Here is a 20,205-nt window from a genome sequence, read left to right on the forward strand (position 1 = left end):
CCCCAGCCCCTGTACCCCATCTCTGCAGATCAGAGGAGAGGCAGGGGACACAGCCTGGCTCAGGACTTGGAGCTGCTGCAGGGAAGGGTGAGGGGCTGAGTGCATTTCTTAAAGAGACAGTTCACTATTTGAGATTTCCCTAGCAGCCAGCTCAGGGCCCCTCTCTGTCTCACACTCTTTCTCCCCCTCCCCCGTACCCTATTTCTGCAGAGCCAGGGAGGGGAAACAACAGGGTTCAGGACAGCTTTCAGTGAGTGCCTTAAAGAGACAGCACAGGGGATCTCTCAGAAACTTTCCCAGCAGCCAGCACAGACGCTCTGTCTCTCTCTCACACACACACTGTTTCTGTGTCACACTCACCTAACACATACTTGTATTATTGTTAGTACTTCTTGGTACTTCCTGCAATGCTCACATATTCTCTGTAATTTTATTCTTTCAAAGTGTATTATTTTAGTATTTTGACTGGTCTATGCATGTCATAATTTTTATTTCTCTTGCTGAAGTAATTATTCCTCTTTAACTTTTTAAAAATATATATCTAGGTTTTTTGTTTCTACTGATGGCACACATCCCTTACTGCATACAAAATTTATTCTGCACATGGATGGAAAAAATTAGATAGAACATTCACCCTGCCAGTTAAAAACCCTTTTTTCATTTCCATCCTGAATTTGTTCATGACTAGTTTATATCCATTTGTTCTTGTACCAACAGTCCTTTAGCTTAACTAGCTCTTCACCCTTCCTGGTGTTTACCCCCTTTGTATTTAGAGAGAGCAATGAGATTCCCCTCTCAGCCACCATTTTGCTAAGCTAAACAAGCTAAGCTCTTCCAGTCTCTTCTCATAAGACAGGCCCCTCCATTTTCCTGATTATCCTACTATTTCTTCTCTGCATCTGTTCCAATTTTATCTTTTTTGAACATGGGTGACCAGTATTCCAGATGAGGTCTTACCAATACCTTGTACAATAGCATTAATACTTCTCCATCTTCCTAGGATGTGTCTGGTGAGGCATTTCCAGTGATCACATTTGCAGCCATGGCTCATAGTCATCCTATGGTTAACCAACCAGGTCTCTCTCCTCTTCTGTCATTTCCAAGTGATGAGGCCCCAGCTTGTAGTAGAAATTCTTACTGTCAGACTAAGTACTTTGCGCACTTTGTGTTACAGAATTTCATGCCATGTTTATTACTCCAGTGTTCAGTCATCCAGATCTTCCTGTATAATATTCCGATCTTCCTCAGTATTCATGATGCCTCCCAACTTTCTATCATCAGCAAATTTCATTAGCACATTCTTACTAACTGAAGAAAAAGACAAACCTGACACTAAGGTTCTGGGAAGTGGGCAGGTACAAGCCCACCCATGGCTAAAGGCCCCTCTCCCAGCCTAAAGGGAGGATCTACTGAACCTGGGACACAAATGAGTACAGGGGACAACAAAAGAAAAAACAGGAATAGGTGTGAGGGTCAAAGATAGGGAACCTGAAGGGAACACTGACCAGAGAACCCCAGACCGCATCCACTGCGCCACGAAGGTGTCAAGGGAGCCAGCAGATGTGGCCCAGAGGAACTCTGCCTTGATACGTGAACAAGGAGAGGAATTGGACGCAGGCCCCACAATTGCAGAGAACCCTTCAGCCAAGAATGTTTTTTTTGTTTATTTTGTTTGTTTTTTTTTAAATCACAGAAAACTAGGATCCCTGATCACTACTAATCATTTTAGGGAAGTAGGAGTGAAGCCCACTGGGGCAGAAATTGGTGGAGGGGGGGGAAGGAAGAGAAGAATAGCAAGAGACAACTGCACCTCTTACAGTAACAGGCCATCTGCACTCCATGGCCATGCTCCCACCCCAGCTTCCCAGCAACCCAGACAATGCACTCCAGCTACAGATCAGCTCAGACAGACCCCATCAGCAGAGGCAGTTTATTGTTGAAACACAAATGAAAGACACCCCCATGTGACACTACAAAATACAAAAGACACAGAAAACTCTGAAACCCACCCTGCCCGAAGAGTTTATCTTGGCACATGACCTATTCCTCTGCCTCCCCCTGCCAAACACACACTGCACATCTACTGCTCTGCTCGCAGACTGGAAGGATGGATATACTGACATTTTTGCTAAGAGATACAAGTTGCAGTGTTTGCTAAAGGAACTGAAACCACCAGAGCAGTGTCCCACGAACAGCAGGGACACCCACTTCCTCAGCCCGTCAGCTCCCAGAGAAGTTTTCTTTCCACAAAGCGACCTTTAGTCAGAGAGATTCTGTAGCTGCAAAATGTAGTTCTACATGCACAGCTGGGAACGAGAGAGAGGTTAAGTGGCACAGGAGTATTTGACAGCTGCATGAATCGGTCTGTACCAAATCACTGAATCCAACATGCTCATTTGCATTTTATCAATTTCCCCTGGAGCTATGCACTGAAGGCAGAGATACTGCATTGCAGGGGGCAGAAACAAGCTGAAGTCCTGTCACCAATAGAAGTAATGAAGAAATCAAAGCCCAACAGTCAACTCTGGCACAGCCGCACAATCTTCTCCAGGTCAGCTCCCCACCAGCCTTCAGCAGTTAGGTGAGAGTTTCGCCCTTTGTTACCTGCCGGAGGAAAGCACAGCCTGCAGTCACCAAGGGCTAGCCAGTCTGCCCACTCAGGGAAAGTTAATGAGAGCTCCCGTACACTGGGAACTAGGTAAAAGTCGTCCCTCGCAGCAAGGCTGGGAGGGGCAGGAGTCCTCCCGAGGCCAGTGTCACCAATTCACCAAGATCTCCGTTCTCTCTCTAGCTCTGTTGGCCAAAACCAATGTCCCAATGTAAGTACTGCTGGGATGCCCACCAGAGCGTACAGAGAGCAGGAGCTCCAGTGCTGCTGTTCGGGAGAAGGGCCTGCAACACCACCCCACAGTAACAACTAGCGCAGCTGGGCTCTGTGTGGGAGTCACGCACGTCCCCCCACTGTGTAAAGAGCAGATTAGCTGGTGGGTGGTGCTGGACACAGCGTTACTGCCTGGCTGGGAAGTGGGGGGGTACAGCAGGGCAATACCCACTGGAGATGGGGTAAAAGCCACAGGGGCGCTTGAACAGCAAGGCCCCGGCTGTCCCTGAGGTGCTAAGCGTGGGCTGAGCCCTGCCTCGAGCTACCCGCAGGCCAGCCCTCCATCCCGTGCCAGGGCTGTCCCCTGGTGTCGCCTCCCCTGCGCTACCCCTCACCCTGGCCTCGATGTACTCGATCCGTCGCTCCAGCGCTGTCAGCTTCTCGTTGAGGGTGGCGAGTCGGGAGCGGCAGGACATGTCTGCGGGAGAAGGGGCGGCTCATCAGGCCCCGCGGTACCCAGCCAGGACAGGTGCGCCCCACCTCCGCCCACCGGGGAGCCCCGACCGCAGAACCCTCCCGCCCGAACAGAGCGCGGCGGCCGGCGGGGCCAGGGTGGGATGGAGCCGGGCCGGGGAAAATGGAGTCTGGAGCCGGGCCGGTGGGTCGAAGTGGGGTGGGTGGCTGGGAAGCGAAGATGGAGCCGGCCCGGACTTGGCTAGGAGGGAGGGAGCTGGAGTCGAGGGTCCAGCCGGGCCGGGGGAACCCGAGGAGCCGGGCCGGGCGCCTACACACCGAAGGAGTTGAGGAAGTCCGCGATCTTCTTGATGGAACTAGTGATCACTTCGATGTACTCGCGATTAGCCCAGTCCTGGTGGATCTCGCGCTGCACCGGATCCTCCTGCAGCGACATGGCCGCCACCGACACCCCGCGCCCAGTCCCCGGTCGCACTGCGCATGTGCGAGGCACGGATCACAAAGAGGCTTGTAGGCGCGGAAAGTGGTTTCCCGAACAGGACGGAGCCCCGCCCCCTGCAGCCCTAACCCCGCCCAAGTTGCCGACCCCAAGTGCTAGGCAACACCAGCCGGTCGTGCGGCGCTCCCGCTTTCCCGTTGCTAGGAGACCCCACTGGCTTCCAGCCCATCCCAGGATCCTGCCCCGCGCGCGGCTCCGTGTATCTAATACCCATCCCTGCGCCCTTCCACCTGTCAGCCTCGATCCTTCTCAGTCCGGGTGCGCAGGCGCGAGAACGGCAGTTAGTACGGGTAGCGTAAATAGCACCCGGGCTTTTATAGCGCCGCTTCCCGGCAGCCCTTTCGCCAACTGCGCTGATTGGCTCAGGTGGTGGCGGCGCGCATGCGCTGTTTTTCTGTGAGCGCGCACGTCCTGCCCCGCCTGTTGCCGTTCGCTGCTGCTGGGACTCGGGGGCCCGTAGAGCAGGAAGCGGCGCGAGCGAGGCGAGACTGAGCCGAGCCGGGCCGGGCCTGCAGGTACCGGGCGTGGTGTGGGTCTGCCTTTCCAACGCGGGCTCCGGGGCTGGCGCCTTTCGGCAGCATCCTGGCGCGCCTCTCCCCCCTTCTGCGGTGCGAGAGTGCACGGCCCTGGGTACAAGACCCCGGGGGTGCCCCACCCTAGTGGGAAACCGTGGGCGAGGAGGTGCTTCCTCATCTCTGAAGGGTGTGAGAGAGACCCGTGGGCGGGGTATGGGGAGTTACAGGGGGCAGAAATCGTGGTCTTGTCTTCCTACGAGCCCAGTGGGTGATACCTCATGGGTCGGATGGTGGATAGGGGTCTTTCTATGCTCTCCGCCTACTGGCTCTGGCATGTGCCAGTGTCACGGGTGAGCGCTGGAGCTGTGGAATCGTGAATAGGAGGGGGAGGTGTCCATGCGACAATTCCCTACTAAAATGCGTGTCCCCTTAAGGGAAAGTTTAAGGGCTCACTAGTCTGACTCTTCTCTGTTCCAGGCTAAACGGCTGTCGTTTCAGTTTTTGCTTTAGGTCCATCTTAATAGTAATCGTATGTTACATTTCTCTGGATACCTGTTTTTGTTAAAGAAAGAGTGACGTCTCTGAAGGGTCTTGATAGTGAAAATATTTTTCAAACATGGATCTTGTGTACGTACAGAAGTTGTACTAGTTTAACTTCATGTGGGGATCAGCCTTTAGTAAAATTCTGAGTGTGTCCTTTACTTAAAGAGAACAGGAACGAAAGCCATAATAGGATACTTTATGAGCACAGGGACATTTAGGTAGTGGTGGTTCTGTTTCCTTGAGTAAATGTTTTTCATGTGGTGGGGTGTATATTTGCTGTAATTACGTAGTGAATTAACTCTGAAAATTGCTATTTCAGTGGGCGTAGGAAGTTGGTTTTGTGTGTTAGTACTGTGTTTGCTACACAGATAATTTTATTTCATAATCTGTATATAACTGGCATATTTTAGGTTTTTGTAGCAGGTCCTAGTTAAGCTCACGAAGACATTTAAGTGTGTATGGCTATCGCAGAGTTCAGTTTTAAATACAATTGAATTTTAAAGGTGCGGGGAAGCACTGTCAGCTGCAAATGGCATAACAGGCTTACATTAAATACAGTTGAAAATTGATTGCTGTTCAATGTGTCTTTGATTAATCATTTCTTCCAGTGCGAGATGAAAGTAAGTGAGAAACTTAAGACTTTAGTACAGTGGCTAGAGCAATGAGTTTTGTCAGGGAAGATATTTGAAAGTACTATTGGTAAGTCAGAGTAAATTTTGATTATAAAGGATCCGATTTACCAACATTTGACACATCTAGAATGTCTTAATATTTTTTCACTCTATCCCCAGCTCTTGTTTTTATTCTAGGACTTCTCTTTCCTGACACCACGACAATAAGTAGATAGATCTGTGGGGAGCGGTGAGGGTCTCTTCAGATCCATTAAGCCTCACCTTCTCATACTGCAAGTCATGAAGGCTTCAGGAAAAACTAGATTACTCACAAAAATCTAGCTATGCGAGAAAAGGCTTATTTTTAATATAGAGCAGATAGAATGTTTTATCTGGTATTTAGATAATCTGAAAGACATAGGTTTCTAAAAGATACATCTGTGTCATTTTACTTTTTGACTCTCAAAACCCCTCAAACTTGAAGATAATACTTAAGATGCGTAACAACTCTATACCCAAGTTTTCCATGTCTCAAATTGCCAGGCTGTGCTTTGGAAGTACTGTGTTTACTTGTTGAGACTAATGTCAAGTCTGTATCTCCCTGGAAGGATCCTGCTTGGAAATTTTTGCCTTTCTTCTGCAGATGAACTGATCTGTTGTAGCAAACTCCACTCCTTTTCTGACAATCACCAGAGCACTAGTATGTTAGATTGAAACTGTTAATTCTGGAGCATAATGACAGTTCTAACTTGGGTTAAGATATAAAAAAATTAGAACAGTCAATATTTCATTTCAGGAAGTTTGCATGGGAATACTTAATAGGGTGTTCAACTAAACAAAATAAATCTTGCATTATCGCCCATAGCTCATCAAACCCAAGCTCGTGCAGATTGCCATAGGGAGTGAGTGCTAAAGGCAGGGACCCTGCTCTGAAGAAACAGATAATTAAAAACACCCCAACTGATTTTAACAATCACCAGGTGTGGGACTAGCAACCACACTTCACATAACCTGGTTTCTGATCATTCCAGGGCTTAAAGGGTGCTTTGTCATCAACTGAAACTAAAAATGACAAAAATGAACTCTTCCCCCTCCCTTCTCAATTGCTCTGGCCTCTGTGTCTGTCTCTCAACCTTTATATCTTCAGCTTTCTGCTTATCTGTTTCCTTAACCCATTTACATGCCTCCAAGTCCTGCCAAGCCCTGACTTTCTCATTTTGACTACTCCAATGTCTTCCTCTCTACCTGGCTGCAAGGAGAGTTGAAACAATTGCAGCAAGCCAGGCATTCCTTGAGAAATAGGTTTTACTGCTTTCTGCATGAAGTCCATCTCTCACTTTTGGATATAAAAACATCTTTGCACTGAGGCAAAATTCAGGATCTGTCAAACCTGTGTACTAACTTTATCACTATACAAGTCGGAAATCTGCACCCTCTGACAGGCAGACTTGGAGCAGCTAGAGACATTGCATATGCGCTGTCAATGCCAAATCCTGAGCCTAAAGTGGTTTGAGAGACAAGAGGGTGATGTAATAATGAGGTGCAGATGGACGCCCTGATCGTCAGAGCCCTGGGCGCCTGGGACCCCTGCAATGAGCGTGTGCTGTGGACCTGTGGGATCGGTCGATGCTACACATGGCTCATGCGGCACCTTATGCTCTCGGACACCATCCGATGGTCCAGGGACATCTACATCAAACACGCCACCGACAATACCAGGAGGCGTGAGCAGGAATGACATCGTGCATCAACTATGAGAAAGGGACCGAGAGACTTTTTCCATTGGACCATATGAACTGGAACCATAAACTCACTGAACATTAAATCTCACCAAATGAGGGTAAATCCATCCTCATCATCGTATCCACTCATTATACTCCATACCTGAACATAGCCATTTTATGAACAACATACCCTCATATCTCAATGTCTGTACTTTGACCCATTAACCTTTTACCCCCAATTAGGGATATTGCAAATTATGTATTTCTTACGCTGTCCGATCCTAAACCGAACTTCACACCCCTTGATAATCTGTACGTTAATCCCTGATAAACAGAAACTTCTATGCTTAAACTCTGTACTATTTTCTTTTTATTTTAACATCATCTTAATACAATTTTTAAATCTTTTATGGGACCGACTCACCAACAGAAGTTGGTCCTATAAATGACATTACTTCATCCACCATGTGTCTTGAATATCCTGGGACCAACACAGCCACAACACTTCATATGTAAGGTGGTTTGATTTTCTACAAAATTTTATAATCTTGCAAAGATCTGGCCTTCCTTCACTCACTCATTATATTCAAAAGTGATGTTGCATGCTCTTTGGCCATGTTGCCAGGATGGAACACTCCAGCTCTCAAAGTCTCTGCCTTTGACTTTGCCGACCACAGGAAGTCCCTCTTTAAACCTTTCAAGCTTTCCTTTACCTTCTATATTAAATTTAAGCATCTTGTTTTCTGCAAAGCTTTATAACAACCTGGATGCTCTTATCTTCCCCATCCATTTGGCCTGAGACATGCTTCTCCATCCCTTTAGGGCTTGTCTAAAATGGTGTGTGTGTTTTTTTTTTAACCTATAGTTAATTATCAGATTATTTGAGGTAGTTAACATATTTGTAAAGGTTAGTCCGGACCCCCTCTAAACCTTTGTCCCAAGATTCAAACATCTGTAGCTAGCTCTAGTCTAGCAGTATGCCTACACTGTCCTCAGGATGCACAATTGCAACACATGTATGCATCTCCAAGCTAGCCAACTTTCTGAAAACAGCAGTGTAGCTATGCAGGCACAAGCTTTTAAGAATGTGTGCCCCCCTCTATTTTCTCTCTTCTCCCCCCCCCCCCCCATCCTCCCTACACACACTCTCTTTAGGTTAAGTTATTTAGGTTTATAAGTAAATTGCTTCTAGACTAAAATGCCACTTTCTTTTATAAGATAAGTCTTTAATGTCCACTTATGCTAGTCTGTGAGCCACTTCATCTGCAGCTCCTTATTCCTAAACACCTCCCCTTTCTTAAGTCAGCCTGCCATGCCTTTTCTCTCCCCTTCCAAGTCCCTCCTTAAAATACACTTTTGAAAAAGGTCTTTTGACCTTCAACTCATTAAAGTAGTACTAACAAAGTAGGTGACTAAAAATCTTTACCAAAAGGATGAAAAAATAAATCTCAGAACCAGTGGCACATTTGGAACTTTTTGTTCTGAGTCATGCTGTTTTCCATTCCATCGTGCTGTTCCCAACCCCTCTTTCTACATTTGTACACTTTTTTTTTTTTTTAGTAAGGCCTGATTTACACACTATTTTTATACCAATGTAATTATTTCAGTTAGAGGGTATTGTTAATAGTTATACTGGTAACCCTTGAGTGGATGCAGTTGTATTAATATAAAGGGGGAAGGGATAGCTCAGTGGTTTGAGCATTGGCCTGCTAAACCTAGGGTTGTGAGTTCAATCTTTGAGCAGGTGGGGTTGGATGGGTCAGGGGTTCTGAGGGGGGCGGTTAGGGGGTGGGAAGTGGGAGGGGGCGGATGGGGGCAGGGGCCAGGCTGTATGGGGAGGCATAGCCTTCCCTACCCGGCCCTACATACCCTTTTACAACCCTGATGTGGCCCTCAGGCCAAAAAGTTTGCCCAACGTGGTCTAGATAAAGGTTGTGAAGTTTGCATTAGAAAGGAATAGCTGTCTTGGCTGGCTGTAGCTGATGAACCGTCCCACATACCATCACTACTATCTGAGGATGCAATAAGACACAGAGCTACAATCAATTTTAGTAAAAGCTAGGCATGCTCCTTCAATAATGGTGCTGACACCACTTCTTCCTGTTCTCTGGTGATCAACAAGTATCACATCAGTCTTATTTGGGTTGAATTGTAGCCTGTTTACTTAAATCTAAACATCTTTCCCAATCAGAAGCAGAGTAATGACATCAAGAATCTGGGTGCAGTGAAATGCCGTCCAAAATGTGCATCTTCTAGCAGTTGCATGTATACATTGAAAAGAGTGGTTGCAAGATGAGACCTTGTAGGGCTCCACATGTTGGAGTGGTTGTGAGATGATCAGTTACCATAACAAGGAGCACTTCATAGATATGAAGACAGATAAATAAGATAACCAGTTGAAATAACGTACCAAGAGTCACGGTGGATTCTCCATCACTGACTATTTTTAAATCAAGATTGGATTTTTTTTTTTTTTAGTGATGTCCTAGGATTTTTTTTTTTTTTTTTTTTGGTGTGGGGGAGTCGTATGGGTTATGTATACAGAAGGTCAGACTAAATGATCACACTGGTCCCTTCTGGCCTTGGAATCTATGAGTCAGTTGCCTAACACTGCCTTCTGGGAACTCTCTGTGGGGAAGGAGCAAACTCATTGAAGAACCATTCAAGATACGCCATCTGAGCCATTTATATACCTCAAAAGCTGCCAATTTCCAAGTATCACTATAAGTGAGATACTTATACCATTGCTAGATGATCAGCCACCTTTTGCCTTGGGTATAGTCTGTATTCCATACTCAGGTTTGAAATCAGACTGAAAAGGATAAAAGAAATCACTAGAACATGTTTTTTTCATTTGGCTTTTTTCCACATACAGAACAGAAGTATTTAGTGAACACTTCACGGATGTCCTCTTCAAGAACTCTTAGCTATCATCTGTTATGAGATTCCTCAAAGGACTGGTTAATGACTTTTCATAGATTAGAAAAGCACTCTTGCTGTGGGATCTCACTGTGGTGCTGACTAAGTTAATTGGTTCATTTTTGAACCTCTGGTTGAAGGCTCTTTATTCTACCTGTTGCTAAAGAGAACTTTTTGAGAGGGGTGAGTGACTTACAGCCTTTCACAACTTATCCTTCTTTCACCATATGTATCACAGGGGTAAAGTTAGAGAGACAAGGTGGGTGAGGTAATATTTTATTGGTCCAACTTTTGTTGGTGAGAGAGACAAGCTTTCAGGCTACACACAGCTCTTCTTCAGCTCTGTATAGCTTGAAGGCTTGTGTCTCTCTCCAACAAAAGTTGGTCCAATAAAAGATATTCCTCCACCCACCTTGACTCTCTAATACAGGGGTGGCCAACCTGTGGCTCTTCAGAAGTTAATGTGCGGCTCCTTGTATAGGCACAGACTCCAGAGCTGGAGCTACAGGTGCTAACTTTCCAATGTGCTGGGGGGTGCTTGCTGCTCAACCCCTGGCTCTGCCACAGGCCCTGTTCCCACTCCACCCTTTCCTGCCCCCTCTCCTGAGCCTGCTGTGCCCTCGCTCCTCCCCCTCCACCCCAGAGCCTTCTGCATGCCACGAAACAGCTGATTGGGTGGTGCGGGGGGGGGGGGCGGAGGCGCTGATCGGCGGGGCTGCAGGCTGGCGGGAGGCACTGGGAGCAAGGGGAGGGAGGGGGAGCTGATGTGGGGGGGGTTAGTGACCTATTAATGTGGCTCTTTGGCAATGTACATTGGTAAATTCTGGCTCCTTCTCTGGCCACCCCTGCTTTAATATCTTGAAGCCAAAGTGTTTATAACACCACTGCATACAACAACGGAAGATATAGGGATGAAGTTGTCTTGCATAGTCATCCAAAATATTTACCTAAAGTAGTGTCAGGGTTTTGTCTAAGCCAGACAGTTCTTGTTCTTGTACAAGTCCTAGTTCTTGTAGTGTCCTCTGCACTATGGGTTGCTCCAGCCAGTGTAGCTTGGGCAGTGGAACCTTAACAAGCAGTGCCCACTGGGGCACTCATGTTCTCCCCTCAGTGTTGGAGCACACGCTGAGGGCAGGATATAATAGAGGGCTTTGTGCTCTGGCTGCCTCAGTCATCCATCCCTGTCCGTCTCTCTCTTCTCCTCCTCCCCCCTTCCCCCCCCCCCCAGCATAGGTCCCAGGAATGGGGGCGGTGGGCAGGGAGTATGAATATGCAGAGTCCACCTTGAAGAACTCTGGTTACGGGTAAGTAACTATCATTTTTTTCCCAAAACCTCTCTTTTATGAGGAAGAGACAAAGCTCCATACCCTAGATTTTAAGTGTGCTTTGAGTTTTTATTGATTAGTGTAAATTACTTCTTGAGAGCCTTAGTCTTAATCCCAAAAGATTACATAAAATGTAAGGGGAATACCATTTCCACGGAAAGTTTATTAAAATGAACTAGGTTATTGGTTTGGTTTTTGGAGATTGTCGGTGCCTGAGTGTTTTTTTGAATTCACGGTTAAGGTGGCATTGATAGCAAGCAACTAATGTTTCCATCATAGAAACCTAGAGAACTGCTATCTGGAGTTCTGTATGCACGTTTATGCAGCACCGTTTTCTCAATTTGGCATCTCAGTCTGATGCTTGCTTTAGGCAAACGGTTCTCTAGTCCTTGTTTAGAATTAGAAATCCTTAGCCCATTTCCCAGGGGATTGTACTGCTAGCTGTACTCCTACAAGAAGAATATTCAGAGGCTGCCTGGAAGGAAGACTAATTACTATGGTAACTAGGTTGAAAGTGTTACCTTTGCATATTCATAATATCCATGCACCTTCCCCTCTTTCACAGACTTCTACCCTTATGGGACTCTGCAGTTTATCAGAAGAATTGGTTTGGGTGAGGGACTTCATGATGTCTTGTAATCTTGCCTCTGAACTTCTAGCGCTATGAGCGGACACTTATGTGGTCCAAACAGGCACTGCTTTTCCAGAAGCTCAATATTGCTGCAGTGGGAAATGTCATTCTACAAATGTAAATACACAAAGGCAATTGTCTCCAAGAACCACGGTGACTATTAAATTGCCATTTCTCTTATGGATCTATCTGCTCTCTTCTCTGCCAGCAAGGGAATATAAGTACCAGAAAGTAGGAGGAGGTCAAAGGAGTTGAGGTGATACATGTAAAAGGTTTATCCTCAAGAGCTTGTAGGAGGGCCAGTCCTTGTCTGTAATGCAGGCGTACTAGAAGACTCAGGGATGAGAGTAACAAGGTGGGTGAGGTGACCTGAAGAAGAGCTATGTGTAGTTTGAAAGCTTATCTCTCTCACCAACAGAAGTTGGTCCAATAAAAGATATTCTTAGTTCATCCACCTTATGTCTCTAATATCCTGGGACTGACACGGCTTCAACTGTACTGCATACAGGGATCAAAGTAGAAAGAAAGAAGGCGTACTTTTTTCTCCTTGTTTGAATACAAATCTAATAAAAGCACTTCACACACACACTAGTGAACGTGCACAACTTCCCTGAAACAAAATTAGGTTAATATTGATGTATGATCTTAGTTTCCATGGTATTACATAAAGTAGCCAGGAAGGACACACGTTATATAGAACTGGTCAACACCAATTTGTTGAATAGTATTATCATTAATCTGATACACAGTCCATGTGTGACACTATGCAAGGCGAGGAAAGGCACAAAACTGGGGGTTCACAGTTTTAAACGGCTTCTGCTAGCGTTTGCAGTGCTTGCCAAGTCACCCAACAGAAGCTTAATCGGCACAATGAAGGATTCTAGGGCTGCCATGAAATCTAGTCCGTTGACACTTGTCTACAACATGCATCATTGACTGATGGAGGCCACGGTGACAGAGTGGGTCTTTGTGTAGAACCCATGTTTAGAGGTTGGCTGTGCATATTCCTTGACCTGTTTGGAGCCTGTTCAGCAGAGTCCAAAGGTGTGGTGGCAGGTCAAATCCAGGAAGTTGAATGGCTGGATCAGCAACAAGGAAACCATTCCAAATGTCTCTAGCCAACCACTCACCATGCCATGGGGTTGCTGCTGACAGATTCAGATCTGGCAGTCAAAACTACAATGGACACCTCAAAGTAAGTTGTGATCTGGACATCTGAAAATGCCCATGTACAGTGGGAGACCTGGATAGGCAAGTAGCTTTTCCACCAATCTGTCACTAGACTCTCTGCGATGAATGTGTGGAGGGGCTGTGTTGTTCAGGACTGGTAGCCATGGGAGAGGAGTGGGGTGCAGGGTGTCTGTGTTGATATACATGCTCAAGTTCAATTTGACCTCGACCAATTTAGTGTTAGGCAAATGATACCACACGGGCACAATATTCCACTGAGGAATAGCACAGCACCAGAGCCAGTGTGCGACTGTACCCCATGTCAAACCAGCTAATTAGTTGATTAGATTACTGCTGGCCTGATTTTTTTTTTTTTTTTTTTATAAGATGGTCATGGAAAGTCAAAGAGCTGTCCAGTGCGACAAGGTAGACTGGTTTTGACTCATTATTCAGTTGTCTTCCATTGAGGAAGATGTTTAACTCACATTTAGTGCTTGCATTGTGGAGATGGAAAACACTCAAAACTGTCTTAGTCACAATTGATTGGCGCCTCCAACCGCTATAGCAGTCTGCCATCTTGACCAAGATGTTCTCCAATTCAGTGAAAGAGCATGACAGGGATGTCATCTGCATAGATAAATTTTCATGACAGTCAGTAGCAGGGCATTTGTGCACAGATTGAACAGGGTGGATGCAAACACAGAGCCTTGGGGTAAGCAGTTGGATTGCCTTCCCCATGCATTGTTCTGTCTCCTATATGTACCTGAAAATATCTGTCACAAAGTAGTTGAGCAAGGTCCACCACCCATGCAGGGAGAGCTCTTGACAGTTTTACCGGAAAACCAGCATGCTATACTTTATCATAGGCTGCTGTCAGGTCCAAGGAAACAGCTCCTGTCTTCAAGTTCCATTGAAACCTGTTTTCTTAAAGTGGGAGAGATGGTATAAACTAGACTTTTGTAATGTCTTGGACTTACTGTGCAGCATTCTGATTTTTAAAAAATAGTGCTGTACAAGATCGATAAAGCACACATTTAAACAGATTAACAACTGGCTAACTGATTCCTCTCAGTCAGTGGGGAATTATAGTTGAAAAGGGAGTTAGTGGCGATCTACAGGGATCAGTTCTTGTTGGGCTGCACTAGTCATTCTTTTTTTTATCAATTATAAGTAAATATAAAATCACTGCTGAAAAAAGTTATGGATGACACAGTGACTGCTCTGTAATGACTGCCCAAAGAGTGCAGGCTATTATTGCAAGAATGGAGCATTGGCTCCAAAACTTTATTGATTCACATATCACCTTCTTAAAAACTTGTTGTGAAGTGAGTAGATGGAACATCAAGCTTATATACCACCAGAGGTACACGTACAGCCTTTTGGGAACCCTTGGGATGGAGTACTGTATCCTGGAAAGAAGTGACCCTGAAAACAGTCCTAATGGACAAACATCTCCATGTGAGCTCTCAATGCGATGCTGTGGCAAAAAGGGCTAATATGATCCTTAGATGCATAAACAAAAGTAGTGAGTGGGAGTAGGGAGGTGATTTTACCTCTCTGAGGCATTGGTGCGATTGATACTGGAATACTGCATTCTGTCCTTGTGTCAACATTTGTAAAAGGGATGTTTGAAAAACTGGAGAGGGTTCAGAGAAGAACCAAAAAAACTATTTGAGGATGGAAAAAGTGATTTACAGTGAGTCTTAAATCTGTTTAGCATATCAGAAAGAGGATCAAGGTGATTTGATTACTGTATAAGTACTTTAACAGACAGAAAATACCGAGAACTAATGGGTTCTTTAACAAAATAGGAAGGGCATGAAAAGAACCAATGGCTGGAAATTAAAGGTAGAAAATTCAAATTAGAAATAAGATGAACATTTTACCAGTGAGTGGGATTTAGCCAATGGAACAGACTACCAAAGGAAGTGGTGGGTTTTCCATGTTGTGAAGTCTTCAAATCAAGACTGGAAGCCTTTCTGGAAGAGATGCTTTAGTCAATCACAAGTTACTGAGCTCAGTACAAGGGTAACTGGTTGCAATTCAGTGGCCCAGTCTGACAATGTACAATACTAATGATCTAAAGGTCTTTTCTTGCTGAAAAATCTATGAATGCTAACACTTAACCAGAGAAGGAATTGAAGTCAGTGCAGACTGTGGAGCATAGGTGTGAAATGTGTTCTGAAAAGCACTACTAAGGAGATGATCCCTTATATTCCGCATTATTTGAAGCTTCCAAATGCTGGTCAGGTATAACCACAAATAGGGTGCATGGTAGTAATGCAGTCTGAAGGAGCTGCCTTGTGAGGTCCATATCCAGAAGGAGAGGTCTCCATCTAGTAACCAGGTGAAGAGGAAAAAGCATTTTGACTGCTGCTGCTTGATCTAAAAGCAGCGGGGATCCAACAGGGACCCTAGGTTGTGCACTTCACTGACAAAAGATGTAAAAACCCTCTGTATGGGGACAGATATCAACTCTTATCTCCTCTGAATGCTTTCCCCAGCTCACCAGTGCTATCTGTATTGAGCCTCAGCTAGCTAGCCCTCATCCAAGCTCTAGTCTCAAACACTGGCATAGCTGAGAATGCACCATCCACATCTGATTTAAAAAGAAAAAAGCATAAATGACATTGATGTCTGTAGCCCATATTACCTCATTATCTTGCCTGACAGCCTCCTATTTTCCTTGTCCTTATAATACAAGCTCAAGGAGATATTAAATTAAATATGTAACTAAACTTTGGAACTCACTGCCACAAGTGAAAAATTGGGAAGAGTCCAGCCGAGGGCAACAAAAATGATTAGGGGACTGGAACACATGACTTATGAGGAGAGGCTGAGGGAACTGGGATTGTTTAGTCTGTGGAAGAAAAGAATGAGGGGGGATTTGATAGCTGCTTTCAACTACCGGAAAGGGGGTTCCAAAGAGGATGGATCTAGACTGTTCTCAGTGGTAGCAGATGACAGAACAAAGAGTAATGGTCTCAAGTTGCAGTGCGGGAGGTTTAGGTTGGATATTAGGAAAAACTTTTTCACTAGGAGGGTGGTGAAACACTGGAATGCGTTACCTAGGGAGGTGGTGGAATCTCCTTCCTTAGAGGTTTTTAAGGTCAGGCTTGACAAAGGCCTGGCTGGGATGATTTAGTTGGGGATTGGTCCTGCTTTGAGCGGGGGGTTGGACTGGATGACCTCCTGAGGTCCCTTCCAACCCTGAGATTCTATGATTCTATTCCAAGTGGTTTTTAAAGCCAAAAATTTAGCATGATTCAAAGAAGGATTGGACATATATGTATATGATAACAAAAATGTCCAGAGTTGTTGCAAAGAGAAATTTTGGAAGAGATAAAACCCTCATTTATGAGCTTCAAAGCTTAAACAAACCTCTTCCTATATGGGTTGGTTGGGGGAAACTTTCGGGAGGTGGCACAGTATCTCATAAATACGTTCTGTGGAGTATGTTCACTATCTTCTGAAGCATCAGGTACTGGTCACTGTCAGAGATGGGATACTGTACTAGATGGACCATGGGTCTGACCCAGTCTGGAGATTCCTGTTACATATGCACTGAATGGGAAGGGTTACAAAATAAAACTTCGGGTGTCCTCTACAAGAAAAAAGAGGAGCAAATGCTCAGCACAACATCCTGGGTTCGTTCTTGCCGCCCTGTAGTGGTGAGAGCAGGAATCTAGAGTGACATGAGTAAGATGCTAACAAATAGGCAAATTCATTAAAATCTGCTTCGATACTTGAGCATAGCAGGTGATATACCCATCTTTATAAAAAGCCCTATTGTTGGTCTAGTTGTCAAGATGATTTAAAAATAGAATAATACACCTACATAGGAACAAACCAGCAAAACATCTATAAAGGAAAATAGTGCCTCTTTAGTCTACTACAGATCTTTGAACTTGTCCAAAAAAAGTGGATAAAGGATAACTGGTTGTTCTAACTTACTTGGACTTTCACAAAGCCTTTGATGAAGTTCCTCACAAGAGGCTAGTCAGCTCATAAGCACGTTCTGTTATGGATTAGAAACTGGCCAAGAGACAGAAAACAAAGAACCAGAATAGTCAATTTTCAATATGGTCAAAGGCTAACAGCAGGGAGCTGCAAGGTTCTGTACTAGGACTGCTGTTGACTGTTTGCTTTTTCCAGAGACAAAGTGGCTGAGGCAATATTTTATTGGAAGAAGAGCTCTGTGTAAGCCTCTCTCTCTCCCCAACAGAAGTGGGTCCAAGAAAAGATTTTACCTCACCCACCTTCTCTCTCTCTCCCATCCTGGGAGCGACACAGCTACAGCACCACTGCATACGCCTTTCCAGATCATTTAATATATTAAAGTGGCAAAATTTGCAGATGGTAAAGACTAGAGAAAACTTCAGGTAGAAAGAACTGAACAAAGGTATCTGGGACACAGAATGAAAAATGAAGTTAACTGTGGACAAATGCACAGTAATACCTGATGGAAGGAATAATTTGATCTACTCAGATGCCACACTGGCTTCTAAATGAACTCTCATTTGGGCCACGAGTTATTGTAGTCAACTCAACAAAAACATTTGACCAATTTGCAGCAGTGGTCAGGAAAAATACACCCCAATGCTTTTTTTTTTCTATCTAATTCTATATACTATAAATATTTTAATGCTAACATATAAATTGATGGTACACCATCAAATGGAATATATTTTTTCAGTTGTCATCCCCTGTCTCAAAAAGACTATAGAAGATATTGAGGCGCTCAGATAGGCAACAAAAATTATTAGAGGCATGATAAGACAAAATCCTTATGAAGAGACTGGAAATTTGTATTGTTAAGTTTACAGAAGAAGCAAATGACTGGGATAGATACAAAATAATGAATAGTATAGAGAAGATAAATTGTGTGCCATGTATTCCCCCGCCCATAATACCACAATAAAGGGATACTCAATTTTCATTTGAAAGGTAGCAAATTTAATCAATTTTACATCAATGATTAACCTGTGGAACAGGTTGCAAGTTGGGGTATGTCTACACAGCAATTTGAGCGTGGGCTCAAGTGTAACTCCCCCTTGTGTCCACGCACCCATTGTGTTAATCTAGGGTCCGAGACTGTGTTAAGCTGGGATGTAAGGTCTGAGCCTATAGCCTTCGTGTGTGCACACAGCCTTGGCTGGACTCTGGTCCTGAAAATCCTCCAGGTGTATTCCGGAGTTCCTAGGGGCAGAGGAACAACACTGCAGGTAGCCAGCGGCTAGAGGTGCCAATACTGTCTTGCCAAGGGTGCTCCCTATTCCTGCTCCTCTTGTGGAGATGGCAGCTCCTGTTCCATCTCCTCTTTGCTGTTGTGTGGAGCTTGGCTGGAGCAGGGAGCGAAGCTGGCAGGCAGGAGGTGGCTCCCTGCTGCTGGGATGTTGGGGGTCATCCTTCCCTCAGCAGCACTGAGCTGGGAGCTCTGCTGCTACCCCTCCCTGCAGGACAGTCCTTGGTCACCGTCCTGCTCTCTGGCCCTTACTCCTGGGCCGCCCTTCCTCTCCCTGGGGCTGCATGTGCAGGGATGCCTGGGCTGTGTGCACTGTCAAGACAGTGAGTGGGAGCCAGCCCCAAAACTTCCCCACAGCCCCAATGGATCTCTTATGCCTACCTCATGGGGTGTGACAGGGAAGAGATAAGGGATTCCAAGGGGTGCTGGAACACACTGCACCCCACACCCTGGGGAGGCACTTCAGTGCTCCGCAGCCAGCAGCAGCCAGGCTGGAGGTGTGTGAGTGCGCTTTTTTTCCTCTGAAACCTGTATTTTATGTCAAACTTCAAAACAGATAAAAATAAAAAAACAAACCACTTCCATTCAATGTCCCATTTTAAAAATTAAGAATCACAAAAAGTGTAATTTTCATAGTTTGACAGCCTTGGAATCTGATGCCTAGTTACCCTCACATGGGCATTTTCCTGCAAATGTGACTCAGCCTAGAGGGGGATAACCCAATTCTCCGATTAGATGGTACTTCAGTATAAAGCCTTCTCAAACTGTAGTCATTCTACTGGGACAGCTATCAAAGGAGCTCATTATGCAGTTTGTGTCCCCCTTATGGGCACCTGAGTCCCATCACTAGCACCATCACGGTTAGGAAAAAGGGTGGGCAGTAGAGTTTTCCTTCAGTGCAATACGTTCATAGGGCTAGAGTGTCGATGCTGGGGGTGTGCTAGGTACTCTGGGATACGGTTACTTTTACCTGGGTCTGTGCAACACAGTGTGGATGCTAGAGCCCTAGGTTCAAGCATAGTTCAGAAAATCCTTAACTTAGGGTTAAAATGTAGCGTAGACGCTCATGCCCAGTGTTTTCTGATGCAGGTCAGCTGACTTGTGTCCCTCAACCCTACGTTGCATTGCTGTGTAGACCTACCCTTGATGTCACTGGGATCAAGAGCTTAGCGGGATTCAGAGATTGGCTAGGTTTCAGAGTGGTAGCCGTGTTAGTCTGAATCAGCAAAAACAACGAGAAGTCCTTGTGGCACCTTATAGACTAACAAATTTATTTGGGCATAAGCTTTCACGGGCTAAAACCCACTTCATCAGATGCATGGAGTGGAAAATACAGCAGAGAGGTATCAATAGACAGCATATGAAAAGATGGGAGTTGCCTTACCAAGTGGGGGGGGTCAGTGTTAATTAGCCAATTCAATTAAGGTGGAAATGGGCTGTGTATTTATACCTCTACTATATTTTCCTCTCCATGCATCTGATGAAGTGGGTTTTAGCCCACGAAAGCTTATGCCCAAATAAATTTTAGTCTTTAAGGTGCCACAAGGACTCCAGAAATTGGCTAGGAACATACATTGGCAATGAGAATATCCACAGTTCAATTTGCTTGGATTAAAAATAAACTGAAAGAGATATAAACTTGTAGTTTGTAAGCCAACTTTCATCAGTTAAGAAATTTTCCCAACAGGGAGTTTATTCCATTATTGTCCAGTATGTTGCACCTTCCTC

At 45.2% G+C, this 20,205-nt stretch overlaps 2 protein-coding genes across 3 annotated transcripts in view; one reads left to right on the forward strand and one right to left on the reverse strand.

Annotated features, from left to right (window-relative positions):
- Positions 1–1,897: 1,897 nt before the first annotated feature.
- LOC140914580 (probable protein BRICK1) lies at positions 1,898–3,825 on the reverse strand. The gene is made up of 3 exons (XM_073352706.1): positions 3,614–3,825; positions 3,217–3,299; positions 1,898–2,604 (listed from the first exon to the last, which is right to left on the reverse strand). Exons 1-3 carry the CDS (start codon positions 3,729–3,731, stop codon positions 2,578–2,580), a joined length of 228 nt encoding a protein of 75 aa, XP_073208807.1. The 5' UTR covers positions 3,732–3,825; the 3' UTR covers positions 1,898–2,577.
- A 361-nt stretch (positions 3,826–4,186) lies between these two features.
- Positions 4,187–20,205, forward strand: part of RHOA (ras homolog family member A) — a 64,341-nt gene continuing 48,322 nt past the window's right edge. For both annotated transcript variants that reach the window (XM_073352704.1, XM_073352705.1), the window contains exon 1: positions 4,187–4,309. The gene's annotated coding sequence lies outside the window, so the exon portion shown is untranslated. The remainder of the gene's footprint in view (positions 4,310–20,205) is intronic.

Source organism: Lepidochelys kempii, chromosome 7 (assembly GCF_965140265.1).
Source record: "Lepidochelys kempii isolate rLepKem1 chromosome 7, rLepKem1.hap2, whole genome shotgun sequence".
In the NCBI taxonomy this organism is placed as follows: domain Eukaryota; kingdom Metazoa; phylum Chordata; order Testudines; family Cheloniidae; genus Lepidochelys; species Lepidochelys kempii.

Excerpts from the sequence above, each read along its gene's own strand:
- LOC140914580 (XM_073352706.1), bottom strand. The coding sequence starts at position 3,731 with ATGTCGCTGCAGGAGGATCCGGTGCAGCGCGAGATCCACCAGGACTGG. Across the intron at positions 3,300-3,613 it reads GGACTTCCTCAACTCCTTCG|ACATGTCCTGCCGCTCCCGA; the intron begins GTGTGTAGGCGC and ends CTTCTCCCGCAG. Across the intron at positions 2,605-3,216 it reads TCGAGTACATCGAGGCCAGG|GTAACAAAGGGCGAAACTCT; the intron begins GTGAGGGGTAGC and ends TTCCTCCGGCAG.